General features: G+C 44.7%; 1 protein-coding gene across 4 annotated transcripts in view; it reads left to right on the plus strand.

Moving 5' to 3' along the window:
- The window catches only part of PLEKHM1 (pleckstrin homology and RUN domain containing M1), a 38,832-nt gene extending 32,361 nt beyond the window's left edge, over positions 1-6,471 (plus strand). For all 4 annotated transcript variants that reach the window (XM_056547888.1, XM_056547887.1, XM_056547890.1 and 1 more), the window contains exon 12: positions 5,428-6,471. In XM_056547888.1, the coding sequence (XP_056403863.1) occupies positions 5,428-5,536 (109 nt within the window). In that variant the 3' untranslated portion in view covers positions 5,537-6,471. The remainder of the gene's footprint in view (positions 1-5,427) is intronic.
- Positions 6,472-16,639: the final 10,168 nt, after the last annotated feature.

Genomic DNA, 16,639 nt, shown 5'->3' on the forward strand with positions numbered 1-16,639 from the left:
GCCAGTTGCTGTCATTATTAATGATCCTGTACAGAAACCAGCGTAAATTTGATACTGCCGCATGGGTAACTGTCTGAACTATTAAAAGAAAATGTTAATGATTCACTAATATTTTAATAGTTCAGACAGTTAGCCACGCGGTAGTATCAAATATGTAAAAGAAAAAATTAGGAAAAGGGGAGAATTTTTATTGGGGGAGCAGTAAATTTACATTCTTTATTTCTTTACTTTTTTTTATATAGCACTCCTATACACACGTGTATGTGCAGACTGCAGACCATTGCTTTTACAGACCCCTTTAGACAGCAGGGCCCCCCCCCCCCCCTTTAGACAGCAGGGCCTCATTTAGACCGCAGCCCCCACCCTTGTAGACAGCGCACCTGCAGCTGTCCTCTGTCAGGGGCTGCCGCTCCGCTGCCCCGTTCTCCTGTCCGCATCACGTTGTGCTATGGAGGATCATGTGACAAACGTGTCACTCTGCTTCCTCCGTAACATTACGCCGGGCGCAGGGGAAGAGGTGGAGTGACGTGTATGTCACATGGACCTCCATAGCACAACGTGATGCAGACGGGAGAAAGGGGCAGCACCAGCTGTAGGTGAGCTGTCTACAAGGGTGGGGGCTGCGGTCTAAAGGGGGGCCCTGCTGCCGCCGCCGCCCGACATGTCCCCGCTGCTACCTTGCTCCTAGCGTGTTCGGAAATCTCACCTCACTCCGGTGGTGCGCTGATTGCACTAGGAGCAGGGCAGCGTCGGAGACATGTCGACTTCATTCACTGCCACCACTGATGGCAGACAACGAATCGGGCGATTATTGGATAACTGGATTCGTCGACAACGAATCCCGTTATCGATTTTAATCGGTTACATCGATTAATCGTTGCAGCCCTAATGTGTAGAGTTATCTGTTTTATTTGACTACAAAAATGGCTAAAATATTGTGAATTCACCACTTTTTGTCATCACCAGGAATCTCCTACAATAAGTCTCGGTAAAGCTAAAGGATAGTCACCAATGACCTCTTCTGACATGTCTCAGTAACCAAAATGAACATTTATTCCCATTCACTGCTCTCAGCTTACAGTATCCAGAGTCACTGGAAAGACTGTAGGTAGAAAAGATGCCTAGAGAAGACATCGTTCTAGCTAGAGAGGAGAAAATCGTAATGCATAAAAATCCCATCAACCAGCACACTTGTCACTTCCAGGGCTCTAAGCAGTGGGTTAAGGATGTTATGTAATGTAAATTATAGAAAAAATATTTTTTTTCACCAGCAGGAAAGCAAGCACAGTGGCTAAGGGAAAGAAGGTAGGTAGCCAGTGGTAACGATGTAAAACTCTGCTTTATTCGGATCCTTATAAAACCGCATGCAAGCGGGATTCAGCCAACAGACAACAATTACAGGTAAACGTGGACGCGTTTCGGGAATACACCATTTGTCTTAACACGATATACCTTACTAATCAACCAGGTTATATATGGGTGTCCATTGAGAAAAGGGAGGAGTCAAAACTAAGGTCCAACCTTGTTAACCTACTCCATTCACTCAAATATTAACCCTTACATACATGAAATATGTAACCGGGGATTAGTATAAAACATATTTAGTATAAACATGCAAAGGTTATTAGTTTACTGTAAAAAAAAAACTGCAAAAAACATAAAAATAACGATTATGACAAAATACAAAAACTAAAAATTGGAAAAAAAAAAACGCAGGGAAAAACCGCCCCATATGAGCACCCACCTACTATGGAACAAAAAATAAAAAAGAATAAACACCATTAATAAAGCAAAAAATCACTAATAATGGAAGATTAAATCACTCCAAGTTCAGATCACCCAGGTGGATGGTCTGGATATTATGTATCCAAAAAACCTCCCTATTTCGCAAAGATCTGACTCTATCTCCTCCTCTCTGATGCCTACGAACACATTCTATGCTGCAGAAAATCATGTTAGATACATCACCACCGTGTACGTCTCGAAAATGTTTAGAAACAGTAGAGGCGTTCACATGGTGCGGATTCACTGCTGCACGAATGTGCTCCTGTATGCGTTTTTTTAGAAAGCGTTTCGTGCTGCCCACATACATAAGTTTACAACTGATACAAGACCTAACGTGAACGTAGTCTGACAGTTGATAAATGATCGGATAGGGAAGCTCTGTTTGGTATTAAGATTTACAAATTCTTTAGTAACCTGAGTGTGTTTGCACACCACGCAGCGTGAAAGTCCACACTTGAAAAATCCTTTAACCTGCAACCAGGTGGGATTAGTATCGCTGCTGGTGGAAAACAGGCTAGGGGACAAAATATTACCCATAGTGGGAGCATGTCTTGAAGAAAACCTGCAACCGCTCCGTGTGTATTTGGCCAAGATTGGATCCTGTGACAACACCGGTAAATACTTTTTTACAATTTTGGTTATCTCATGATATTCTGTACTAAAAGTAGTAACATACGTGACCTTATCTTCATTACGCCTCTTCGAAACTGTACTGCCCTTACCAGAAGAAATTAAAAGATCCCTCCTGTCTTTTGCCTGCACCTTGTCAAGAGCTCTATATTAATTATTATCGGGGAATAACCCCTATTTAGCAAGTGCTTTGTAACTACAGTAACTTCACTGTTATACAGGTCTTGTGAAGAACAATTGCGCTTAGCGCGGGTGAATTCACCCACAGGCACAGCAGCAATTGTATGTCTAGGATGACAAGACTCCGCTCCCAAAAGAGAATTACCAGCACAGGCCTTGCGATAAGTAGATGAGTGAGCCTGAGGGGTATTCGCTACCAACTGAATGTCTAAAAACAAAACTTGGGTTATTCCATGAAAACGTAAACCATAAATTAAATGGGTTATTGTTAACAAAATCCACAAAGTACTTTACCCTGCAAGCGTCTGATTTCCAAATTATGACCACATCATCCACAAACCTACCAAAGTAGGCTATGTCTTGTTGGAATGGGTTGTCTTCACAAAAAATGTATTGTAGTTCCCACCAGAAAACAAAAATGTTAGCAATTGAGGGTGAGGCTTTAGCGCCCATTGAAGCGCCCGTTTTTTGAATAAAATTTTTTCCATCAAAACAAAAAAAATGATGTGATGGCAGATAACGTAAAGCCTCAATGACAAACTCCTGTAACTCAAGACTATAGGTGGAAAATGTGGACATAATGTAACTGACGGCCAAGATAGACAGATGGTGGGGTAAAGATGAGTACAAAGATTCGATGTCCATAGTTAGCCAGGAGTAGGACGAATTCCACTCTACCTGGTCCACTATGGACAGCAAATGTTGCAAATCCTTGATATAGCTGGGACATAAAGGAACCAAAGGCTTTAGGATCGAATCCACCCACTGGCTAAGGCGTTCGTTCAAGGAACCGATTCCCGCCACAATAGGTCTCATGGGGGGGGGGGGGGGGGGGGGGGGGGGGGAAATCGGTCCTTGTGTACCTTAGGCAGTGAGATGAAAACAGGGGTAGTTGGGTTATGAACCAGGATATAATCATACTGTTTTTGTGAAATTACTCCTAAACCAAGACCGAAGTCCAACACTGCCCTCAGATCCTTCCTATCCTTCCTAAAAAGGAGGTTGGATACGATGGCAGTGTACCATAGGTGCTCTGGTCTTCAAGGATCTTTTTATTTAACATACTATATAAACCTGCGTCCAAACATACCACCATACCCCCCTTATCGGCTGCTCTCACAACCAGCTGGTTATTATCCTTGATCTAACAGCCAGATTTTCCAGCTTGGACAAATTACCAGGACCCCTGCGTGTACAGGAATTCTTAAGTTCCACCAAATCGTGCATAATTAGGTCCTGGAAATTTTCCATAGCAGGCGATCTGGAGTGCACGGGATCAAAATCCGGATTACTCAAAAAAATATTCACCAGAAACATCGGTCAAATTGGATACTTTCATGGATTCTATTTCTAACTATCTAAGATTGCACAAAGAAATCTGTTCATGGAAAGAAACACAATTAAATTCAGAAACATTCGTTATTGGTGCATTGGAGTGTGAATTGGACACAGATTCCAATACATCACTGTGAGGAGCACCCGTAGTCTCACGAGAGAAAGTCTCTGATGAATTGGTAACATCGTGAGAAAGTTCAGGAGGCATGAGGGCAAAGTGTCTCTTTAAGGTCAAAGATCTTACAAAACGATTAACATCTCAGATAGTCTCAAATATATCAAAATGGTATGTGGGTGAAAAACCCCCAAACCTTTGGACAAAACTCCAATCTGGGGTGCAGACTCCTCCCTTTTCTCAATGGACACCAATATATAACCTGGTTGATTAGTAAGGTATATCGTGTTAAGACAAAGGATGTATACCCGAAACGCGTCCACGTTTACCTGTAATTGTCTGTTAGCTGAATCCCGCTTGAATGCGGTTTTATAAGGATCCGAATAAAGCAGAGTTTTACATCATTACCACTGGCTACCTACCTTCTTTCGATTGCTTATGCTGGAGCATATAGCCGTGTTGGGTGTCCTGTGAGCTGACCATTCCTGCCTTACAGTGGCTAAGGGGGTTAGTCTTACAGTAAGACTATAGTTGGTGTACACATGACCAACCTACTCCTGAGCTCTTCCTGACAGGATGTTCTATGGTCCCAAGTTCTCATGTAGTAAGTCTAGCCAGTGAAAAGTTATTTTCTCTGTTAGTAATTTCCTTTTGCTTATATATATTGCACAGATTGTCACCACTCATCAGTCCCGTTCTCTGGGATCTCATAATCTAATCTCCTGATGTCTGACACTGGGGCCGGTACCATAGAAAGCCAGCAGGAAGTTTTTGGAGAGTGTGAGGAAACTGGAGAACTTGGCGGAAGTCCCAGGACACAGAACATACAAACTCCATGTAGATGTTTTACCTGGCTAGATCCAAACCCAGGACCTCAGAGCCATCGTGTTGCCCAGGTCTCTAGATATATTCTGCCCTTGTGGGCATAGTTTTCATAAGTCCAGGCTTTTCACATCTGTAGGGCTGACCCTGCACTTTATCCCCAATAACTTTCACAAAGAAGTCTCTAGGATCCTCTTGGGGTACTTTCCAAATACTAAGCCTTCATCTCACTGTCATGAAGTGGTTAATGACACACACTAGGAGGTGGTGATATCACAGGCACATGGTGACACTGATGTAGGTGGTGACATCATGGGGGAAATAAATAGAAACTCTCTGACTTGCCCATTGCAACCAATCAAAGCTCAGGTTTTATTTTACCAGAGGTCAGTCAGATATAAAAGCTGAGCTCTGATTGGTTACTATGAGCAAATACGTTTTTTGTCAGTTTCGGTTTATTCTCTCCAATGTGTTCATACTCGTTTTACAGCAATGATATGGGTTTCCTGCCCCCCTTAATTAGGTGGCCACCCTGGCTCAGTTTCTTCTCTTCTTTTTAGGTGTGGTGACTGTAAAGCAGTCTTTCACAAACCCTGCAAAACGCCTTCTATTGAGTGCCCACGATGTGAGCGACGGAGAAAGTGCCAAGACCAGCGGGTGAGGAAGTGAGTCTCCTGGAGCCGCGTCTGCAGCCTCTACTGCTTTAGTTTGCACACAACTGGATGGTATCATACTTGTCACTTTATCCTTGTACAAAGACTGTATGTATATTGTGTATATAAATGGGAGACGCTTGTATCTTGAGCAGAAGCCTTGTACACAGAGGTGCTCCCTCAGGCTGTAGTGGGAAGAGCTTGTCCCCAGTTGTCTGTTTCTAGTCTTCCATTCAACAGACAGTCATTGCCAAGAGATTCCCTGCCAGGTCAGGGGAGGACACCATCATGTAGATGTTCTCTGCAGAGTAATATTTTTTTTTTTTTTTTTTGATCAGGTATTTTTGTATTGAGTGACTGAAAGCGTCAGATCTTGTGCCTTGTCCTCCGGGGATGTGGATAGCAGATCACAGGTTCATCTTACACTTGGGTTATGCTTATTTTCCCCAATGTCTAGCAACTTGGCCTATATTATTTTATTACCCTCTCTCTGATCTTTTAGCAATCATGAATAAGAGGTCTGTCATACTGACCTCCCTGCAGAATCCTTTGCTCCCCAAAAATGTCTAACGATGTGAACACTAACCATGTGAGGTTTTCCATTTTAAATTCTTCCATCAGGACCGATGTGAGTGTAATACTGGCTCCTAATTTTCCAACTCTACTGCTGTGTGTAGAAGATCAGGGCAGTGCAGCTTATGTACTTAGGCTGATCTCCTTCACCCTACAGAGCAGTGCAGCCCGTATCTGAGCATTGCAGCACCTTCTCCTGCTGCTGTGATGTCCAAGGGACAGCAAAGTTGACTGGTTTCTCGGGTGTGGTGATTTTGGCCTCTCTCCATATGTGCCAAACATTTCCTAGTTGAAAATGTTTTGTGTATCTGATTTTAATATACTGACGTTATCTGGTAATTCATCTTCTGCACAATGATTATTGTAATAAATGTGATTTTAATACTTTGTTGCATTTATTGTCTACACTTACATGCGGGATCTGTATTCATAACCCTGCTGTTCATGATCTGATATGAAAATCCGTAGAGTGGTCATGACCAGTCTTCTTGAGGAAAGGATAAAAGATATGGAACCTCCAGACGGCGCCTTCCTTGGGAATTGAAAAAACTTGCCAGAGCGTTAAAAAGGCAAATTTTTATTCGGAAAATGGTGCAACTTAAAAGTTTGGAATCCGGACCGGATTCTTCGTCAGGCAGTATGAATTACAGGGAAAAAGGCGCCAGTTTTTAAATGTTCAGATAATGAAAAGGAAAATCGCTAGCTGACCTGACACCCTAAATTTTAGCCGACCAGCACAAATCCCTGCTCATGAGTTATGGCCGGTATGGCAACATGAACTAGACAAGGTTTTGCGGCTATACATAAAACCTTCTGTTGAAGCGCTGGAGACACTCAGAATGGAGCCCTCCGCTAAGCCTAGACATAATGGAGGTCTTTCATTATGTCTAGGCTTAGCGGAGGGCTCCATTCTGAGTGTCTCCAGCGCTTCAACAGAAGGTGTGTTTATACTTATGAAATTCTGGTATGTGCACAGCGCAGAAGAATCCCATTGAAATCCGCATTGGAATTCCACACAGAAATTCTGGCGGGTTAACATAGCCTTAGATGCATTCACACCACGTGTTGGGGATATGGCAGCTAGATCCAGAGGAAGAATTAGAAAACAGCCCACTGCTGTATCCCCGCCGCACCCCATTCATTTGAATGACCCGGATGGAGTCAGATAGTGACTCCGATGGGCTCATTTTTGGACCATATCCTGTTATGTTGCTGGACTGAAATCCATGGTCTGCCATGGTTTTTAGTCCGGCAATAAAACTGATACGGTCCAAAATTGAGCCGACCGGAGTCACTATCTGACTCCATCCGGGTCATTCAAATCAAGAGGGTGTGGCGCTTATCCGGTGGGGATAGAGCACACAAAACGTGGAGTGAATGCACCCTCGTCTGAAACTTTACAGGTTTTATCCTCTCACAAGTCTAGAATACCCCCCAAGGAGTCCTCTACTATGTTGAATTTAATCTCTGATAGTTCCTCTGATGAGTAGTCTGAAGGTGAAGTTATTTGATCCCTTACTGATTTTGTACATTTGCCCGCTGACATAGAAATGATGGGGGAGATGTATTATTGCCGTCCTGACATTTTATTGGCTGAAATTTGGCACAAAATTTCTGCGCAATTTTTTGTGCAATTTAACCCCTTAAGGACCAAGCCATTTTACACCTTAGGACCAGAGCGTTTTTTTAACATCTGACCACTGTCACATTAAACATTAATAACTCTGGAATGCTTTTAGTTATCATTCTAATTCCGAGATTGTTTTTTCGTGACATATTCTACTTTAACATGGTGGTAAATTTTTGTGGTAACTTGCATCCTTTCTTGGTGAAAAATACCAAAATTTTATGAAAAAATTTTAGCATTTTTCTAACTTTGAAGCTCTCTGCTTGTAAGGAAAATGGATATTCCAAATACATTTTTTTTGATTCACATATACAATATGTCTACTTTATGTTTGCTTCATAAAATTGACGAGTTTTTACTTTTGGAAGACACCAGAGGGCTTCAAATTTCAGCAGCAATTTTCAAATTTTTCACAAAATTTTCAAACTCACTATTTTTCAGAGACCAGTTCAGGTTTGAGGTGGATTTGAAGAGTCTTCATATTAGAAATGCCCCATAAAAGACCCCATTATAAAAACTGCACCCCCCCCAAAGTATTCAAAATGTCATTCAGTCAGCGTTTTAACCCTTTGACCAGGCCCATATACAGCGAGAGGCCCCAAAATATCCTAATTTCCGCTGCATCAATGGCGTACCATTCATTAGGCCTGGCCAAAAGCGAATCGGGGTGGTGGGCAATGAACTGCTGGGCATACAAGTTTGTTTGCTCCACCATGTGATTGACCAGGCTGTCACTGAAAAAAAACTTAAAGTCCAGATCAGTGAAGCCAGCATGGTCAATCCGGATTCCTGAGTCGCCAACAAACTCAGGAGTCCGTGGCTGATAACCCTCTGGGGGGCTCCGGTGCACTTGTCTGGGGGGCCGAACTCCTATTACGAGCGGCTCAGACCCTAATAGAACCCTTGGGGACCTATTATGGGGTCGGGGGACTTTTTTTTAACTTTAACTTTATTAACTCCTACCTGTCCCTGCAATCCACTGTCCCTATTCTAAGGCTGGTGAGGGGGCTCCGGAGCTCCGCAGGGGGATCCACGGTCTTCTCCTCACTGCTGCACCCGCTGACTGAACACAGAGAGCGTGTGCAGCAGTGGGAAGGGACCGTTAAACCCTCCTCTGCCGCGCTACTATTGGTCTGACGATCGCCGGCCAAAAGTAGCGTTGCTGGGGAGGTGACAGTATTGTCACCTCTCCCCAGCAACGGGAGGTGATTGGCGGTGTATCATACACCGCCGATCACCATCTAGTTCTGGGTCAGTGGTGACCGGAATCACCGCAGATCGCCTGCGCGATTTTGCGGATGATCTGCGGCGATCGCCGACATGTGGGGGTCCCAGGACCCCCCTCGGCGTTTGCCTCGGACGCCTGCTGAACGATTTCAGCAGGCGTCCGGTATCGCAACCCGCCTGGCATGCGGCGGGATGCGAAATTCGCAAGGATGTATGAGTATGTGCCTGGTCCTTAAAGGGGTACTCCAGTGAAAACCTTTTTTCTTTTAAATCAATTGGTGGCAGAAAGTTAAACATATTTGTAAATTACTTCTATTAAAAAATCTTAATCCTTCCAGTACTTATTAGCTGCTGAATGCTACAGAGGAAATTCCTTTCTTTTTTGAACACTGACATCACGAGCACAGTGCTCTCTGCTGACATATCTGTCCATTTTAGCTACAATGCATAGCAGATGCATAGTGGCTCAGTGGTTAGCACTGCTGCCTTGCAGTACTGGGGACTTGGGTTCAAATCCCACTAAGGACAACAATAAATAAAGCATTATTATTATAATAAAATCAGCAGAGAGAACTGTGCTCGTGATGTCATCAGAGAGCATTCCAAAAAGAAAAGAATTTCCTCCATAGTATTCAGCAGCTAATAAGTACAGGAAGGATTAAGATTTTTTAATAGAAGTAATATACAAATATGTTTAACTTTCTGCCACCAGTTGATTTAAAAAAAAAAAAAAGTTTTTACGTGCCTGGTCCTTAAGGGGTTAAAGATATACAACTTTACCAAAAGTGGCTGTGAAATGCAATGCTTCATTCTTGACTACGCAGTGGACAAGATTTATTTACTGTGTCTTTTTAAAAAGACGCAAAAAAAATTGCGCAAACATAAAAGAAAAAACACAAATTTATACCACCTCTGCCTTGCCTTAGAAAAATGACATCCTACAGCAGGTTCTGAGGTGGTTTTTCATTTGTGCAAAATTTATCAAAGTCTTGCACAGTTTTGATAAATTTGGCACACATAAGCCAAAAACACAGCAAAAGAAACAGGCTGTGAAGTGGCTGCACACAGACACATATTGATAAATCTCCCCCCAATCAGTCTATAACTTTAAAGTGAAACTTTCATCAATATTTACCCCCTAAAGCTATTCACAGCATGTAAAAGCTGTGGAGACATACCTTTTATTGTGTTGCCTTTATGACTGTAAAAACTGCTTCTATTAAGAGTCATGTACAGTCAGAGAGGCGTGGCGGGGGTCCACAATGATACACCTCTGTTGAACGATGTTACAGCATCTTGGCCGCATGAGCAATATACACCTCCTCCCTGTATGGTCTCCGACCAATAGGGGCAGAGAGATGGCTCACTCCCTGCTGAGTGCCGTAATGGTCGCAGACAGCGCATGCGCGAAGGAAGGAGCGAGACATGGACCTGCTTGCTGAACCAATGTTTTCCACCAGAGTCAGCTGCACGCTGACACATGCAAAGGAAGCCCACAGCAGAGTGTGGATATCGGGGACACCCTTCACACCCTTGCGGGGCTCCTTGTACATCACAGCCCGCTTGACTGTCTAGTTTGCCCCAGATGAAGCGAAACACTGTCCGAGTGATGGCCTTGCAAACTGTGGCATGGGGAGACCAGGCCTGTGCGGTGTACTGTAGTACAGGCAAAGTTTTTTACCCTCAATCAAGAGCTTTCTGGAGCTCCACAGACCAATTTTAGAATTCATCTTTGTTTTGTCAAGACTTAGGGGACGCTTTTCCTTTCCGAACCAGACTCAAAGGATTTTTGAAGAAGTCTGGTTTGACAGGGAAGGGGGCGGAAGAAGCCGACTTCCTGCTGTTGACCTTTGCCTCCGAAGCTGTGCCGAAGTCCTCGCAGGTCTGGACGAGTGCAGTCATCGAATGCTGATCAGCGCAGAAGACGGTCAAGTTGTTCATGTAGAGTGAGCACTTGACCTCGTAGCAATGTGTCCCGGTGCAGTGATCCCTCTTATCTCTCCATTCTACCGGATAGACTCTGTGAAGAGCTCTATAACACAAACAAAAAGAAGAGGGGAAAGAGGGCAGCCTTGTCTGACCCTGGAAAGGGGTTAGTCTTCTAGCCATTCACCAGCACCGTACTACAAATGTCAAGATACTACTTACAAAAAATAGTGAACAACTGTGTTACATCTGAAATAATTATTTACTACATATGTGACATGTAGCCTTATAAAACATAACTTTTAATTGATGCCAATAAAATATACAAATTCAATTAACAACACAGCACATGTACAGAAAGTATGGGATGCTCAATTAAAGAACAGGGTGATACATCATTAACAATACAATTTACATGTGTGATATACATAATAATTCTCAAGTAGAAAGATATTTCTTTACCCCAACATCAGTATGTATAAAGGCTGATGCTTAGGAGAAGGGATGAAAAATACAGGGGGCGCTCCCTGGTGAGGTGTATACACTGGTGTGTGCCCTACACCAAACCCAAGTGATATACCAACCTTAGAGGTTACTGTGCTGGACTGTGCTGTGCTTGAAAGGGTGGCCAAGAGTGGTGTCTGATAGAAGACAATGGGAGTATAGATAGGAAAAAACGGTTCGGCGAGGCGCTGCTCAGTATACGGTCGATAAAAGAAGACACGAGTGGCACAGGACAATAAAAACTTTACTGATGATAGGGACAACGCGTTTCGGCATCCACTGATGGCTTCCTCAGGTCCACTTACAGCTCCTAGTAGTAGTATTTGCTGTGCGCTGGAACGGAGTGCTGTTGTGTATCTGTGACTGTCTCGGTCCATGAGAGCAATGCAGGAACAGCAGAGATGAGTGACAGGCTGGGATTCGCATGCGGGCGCATCCAGCGATGCGAATCCCAGTCCCGCCCGCTGGGGAGGACAGAGAAGGGGAGCACTCGCGGCCAGCGTGTCTGGCCGGAGCGCTAGATGTGACAGACCCCCCCCCCCCCCCCTTTGGTCTCCTCCTCTTTTTGGGGTTCAAAAATTTTCGGAGTAAAACACAGTCCAGGATATTCTCCATCGGCTCCGAAGACCTCTCCTCGGGACCAAGTCCCTTCCAGTCGACCAAAAAGAATCGCCTCCCTCTTACGGTTTTAGTGGCTAAAATTTCCTTGACTTCATAGACATCCGAAGAACCAGAGACAGGCGTGGGAACAATATTCTTTTAACGGTTGATCACAAGAGTTTTGAGGAGAGACACATGGAATGAATTTGGGATTCGTAAAGAAGAAGGTAGATATAGTTTATAGGAGACCAAATTAATTTTTCACAACACCTCGAGCAGACCCAGGTAGCAAGGACCAAACTTGTAGCTGGGAATCTTGAAACGGATGTGTTAGGAGGTAAGCCAAACCTTGTCACCGGGAGAGAAGGACGGAGGAAGTCTTTTCTTATCTGCCTGGGCTTTCATACATGAGGAGGCTTGAGACAAAGAATGTCGAGTTTGTTGCCAAATGGAAGAGAAGTCTCAGACAAGTTCATAAACAGCTGGAACACCAGAGGGAACTGGAAAAGGAAGAGGAGAACAAAGATGATGACCATAAACAATAAAAAAAAGTCGGCAAAATTCGGCCCAAGGTAGAAGGTTGACCCAATCGTCCTGATGAGCAGAAACAAAATGACAGAGATAAGTCTCCAGGATTTGATCTACCCTCTCCACTGAGGGTGGTAGGCAGAGAAAAATTCCAGATTGATGTCAAGATGGGAACAGAGAGAACGCCAGAACTTGGAAACAAACTGCACTCCACGATCCGAGACGATATGATTTGGAAGGCCATGTAGACAAAAAATATTTTGAAGAAAGTGCTTCGCCAGCTGTGGAGCAGATGGAAGACCTGGTAGTGGAATGAAATGAGCCATCTTGGAAAATCGATCAACCACCTCCCAGATGACCGTGTTATTACAGGAAGGAGGCAGATCGGTAATAAAGTCCATAGCTATGTGAGACCAGGGACCAGGGAGCAAAGGCTGTAAGAGTCCCGCATGTTTCTGCTGAGGAGTTTTGTCACAGGCACAGGTAACACAGGAACGGTCAAAATCAGTGACATCATGTTCAAGATGTGGCCACCAGTAATTCCTGGAGATTAGTTGAATGGTTTTTCGTATTCCAGCAAAGAAGAATGTCCCCAATTCAGGACTTTACGACTCCGTTTAACTGGCACAGAGGATTTCCCAGGGGGAACTTGCTGAAGCTCGTCAGGAGTTACTGAGATGAATCACTCTGGAGGAATAATATGCCGTGGCGTGGAGTCTGATTCTACGACATCGGAGGACCTGGAAAGAGCATTGGCTGATGGCTCTGACGTTTTTGTTAGCAGGGCAGAAATGAATGAAGAAATTAAATCTGGAAAAGAAAAGAGTCCATCTAGCCTGGCAAGGGTTCAATCACTGAGCAGATTGGAGATATAGGAGATTCTTATGATCTGAATAGATGCTGACCAAATTAAAATTATACTCATGATATGATAACATACTTTTCTATTACTGTTGCGCTTAAAAAAAATCGCAAACTTTTTTACCAAATTAGTATGCTTTTAAATCCCCCTATTTTGAAGACCTATAACTTTTTCATTTTTCTGTATAAGCGGCGGTATGAGGGCTCATTTTTTTGCTCTGTGATCTATATGTTTTATTGTTTTATTGATACCATATTTGCTTATATAAAACTTTTAATACATTTTTTATAAATTTTTGGGGGAATAAAATGTCATAAAAAAGCAGCAATTTTTTTTAACGCTCACGCCGTTCACTGTATGGTATCATTAACATTATATTTTAATAGTTCTGATATTTACGCATGCGGCGATACCAAATATGTATATTAATTTTTTTTTTGTAATACTTTTGGGGGTGACATAGGGAAAATGGGACAATTTACGTTTTTATTGGGGAAGGGGTTTTTCAAAAATGCTGCAGATTATTTATTTTTAATACCTTTAGAAATGCTCATTTATTTATTTTTAACAGTTATCCCCCCCCCCCTCTCTTCTTCTTACCTTTGCAGAAGGAGGGGAGAGGACACAGTCAGCCCTGGCGATCCAGTGGTAAGTATGGTTTCTTCCGTGCAGAATGCTGTGTAGCGCAGCGACGCTCCACACAGCCTGCTCGCAGGATGATGGATCTTTTTGGATCCCTCCTCCTGCCTTTCCTTTAGAAAGCAGAGTATGCTGTGTGGCACAGCGACTCTCCACACAGCCTGCTCGCAGGAGGATGGATCTTTTCCGATTCCTCCTCCAGTCTTCCGGGTAGCATAGTGAAAGTCCGGCACCGGTGGAGCGCATCAAAAGGCATCCATGGTGAACTATGGCCGCGTGCCCACAGAGGGGGCTCAGCATGCCACCTGTGGCTCGCCTGCCATAGGTTCACCATCACTGCACTAGACAGTGATTTTGGCAAAACTGTCCCGAGCGAGTGATTTCACCAGATTTCCAGTCGAGTTGCAGAGAATGACGTTTCAGCCATGGAAGACCGAGAAGAAGCTACAAAGTACAATGTGAAAGCACATAGAACTCAATTTTTTCCTTATGCAAGACACCGACTTGCATGGCGAAAGGTTCTGTACGGAATAGCACCTTACAGTTCAGATTTTGTCCATTAACAGAGGAAATATACAAGGACTTAGCGAGCCGAGACACTGGTGGTTGACGATGTTTATGGACCAAGGAGGCATCAATGAAGTCGCCAGCAGAACCAGAGTCCAAAAATGTAGAAGCGAAGAAAGAAGTCTTGGCAGGAGAAAAGATTTGAACAGGAATGATGAGACAAGGAGAGGTAGTATTCACACCTAGGAACGCCTCTCCCACGTGTCCTAGGTGCGAGTGTTTCCCGGACGCTGTGGACATAAAGAACAGACTTTGAGAAAGTGCTCCGGACTGGCACAATATAGGCACAAATTCTTATTGTGTCGTTGGGATCTTTCCTGCTGCATAAGCCGAGAGCAATCCACTTGCATAGCCTCTTCGGCAGGAGGCAAAGAAGACTGTAAGGGTGGACATTGAATCACGGGTGCCAAGCGAGGAAATCGCCATGTTCGGGCAGGTTCTCTTTCCATGCAAAGTTCTTCCTGCCTCTCGGCAAAACACACATCAAACCAGTGGCTAAAAGGATAAGTTCACACAGGGAAGATGGAGGATCTCGTGCAGCAAGAGCATCCTTAATTCTACTGGACAGTCCTTTTTTAAATGTAGCACACAAGGCCTTGTCGTTCCAAGCCAGTTCAGAGGCAAGAGTGCAGAATTGAACTGCAGAGGCATTCCCTTGGCAGAGGTTCAGAAGAGCTGTCTCAGCTGAGGAGGCTCGTGCAGGTTCTTCAAATACACTGCAGAATTCTGCTAGGAAGGCCGACAGGTTAAAGGAAACTGGATCCTTACGATCCCAGAGAGGAGTAGCCCAGGCCAGGGCTTTCCCGGACAAAAGACTGACCACAAACGCCACCTTAGCTCGTTCCATCGGGAACTGATCCGCCATGAGCTCCAGATGCATGGACCACTGTGTCACGAAGCCTCGACACAACTTTGGATCACCTTCATACTTCATCGGTAAGGGTAACGAAGCTTGGATCCGGAAGGAGCTGCAGGAACATGTGGAGAGAAAGGAGTAGGTTGCGGCTACTGCTGTTGTTGTTGCATGGCTAGAAGCTGTTGCATCATGGCAGACAATTTACTCAGTTGTTGCGCTTGACGGGCTAACTGCTGCGACTGTAGAACCACGACGGAAAAAGTCTGAAACTTCTGGCAGTGGTACCTCAGTGGGATAGATGGCCGGATCTTACTGTAAGGCTCACAGCAATAAGCTGTATCACACAGGGTAGTAGTGGATCCGCTGGACCTGTGTGTTTGATGACGTGGACCGTGCCAGGGACCGTGCGGAGTCCAAGGTGCCGCTGGTTTTCACCAGAGCCCGCCGCCAAGCGGCTGAGGAAATACGAAGCACAGGAGGGATACAGCAAGTCGTGGTCAGGATAGCTGAAGGCCAGGGCTGGCGACATAGGTGCGAAGTCAGGAACATAGCAGGAGGTCTATATCACAGAACAATGGAGTCTGGAACACGGAGAGGCAAGGCAAAGGAAAGCTTTCTCACAGGCACAAGGACAACAAAGATTCGGCAGGGAGTGATGGAAGGTGCAGAAACTTATAACTGAGGTGCAGGTGTAACTAATAATTAAGGGCGTACTGGCCCTTTAAATCTTAGAGCTCCGGTGCGTGCGTGCCCTAGGAGGCTGGGGCACACGCGCCGGGGCTGCAAGAGCAAAGCAGGAACAGTAGGGAGCAGAGGTGAGTGACGGGCTGGGATTCGCATGCGGGCGCGTTCCGTGATGCAAATCCTGGCCCAGCCGGCTGGGGAGGACAGAGAAGGGGAGCGCTCAAGGCCAGCGTGTCTGGCCGGAGCGCTAGATGTGACAGTGTCTCTCACAAGGGCAAGGCTATCATCGATCCTGCGACCGGGAATGCTGGAGGTCTGGTCTCCTCCCAGGCGTCCCAGCCGCACTGGAGCAGGTCTTGTAGTGACCACAACTGGGGCTGCAGCCTCCTGATGTCCCTCTTGTCACACACCTGTTGTCTGCCTTTTAGAAACAATGAAATTCGACTTTAACATACTCTCACTAATCGCTAGTAATGTTGAACGGACATTTATCATTATGCCAGACAAGGTAAGCATCTTTAAGTTC

Source organism: Hyla sarda, chromosome 12, assembly GCF_029499605.1.
Source record: "Hyla sarda isolate aHylSar1 chromosome 12, aHylSar1.hap1, whole genome shotgun sequence".
NCBI lineage: Eukaryota > Metazoa > Chordata > Amphibia > Anura > Hylidae > Hyla > Hyla sarda.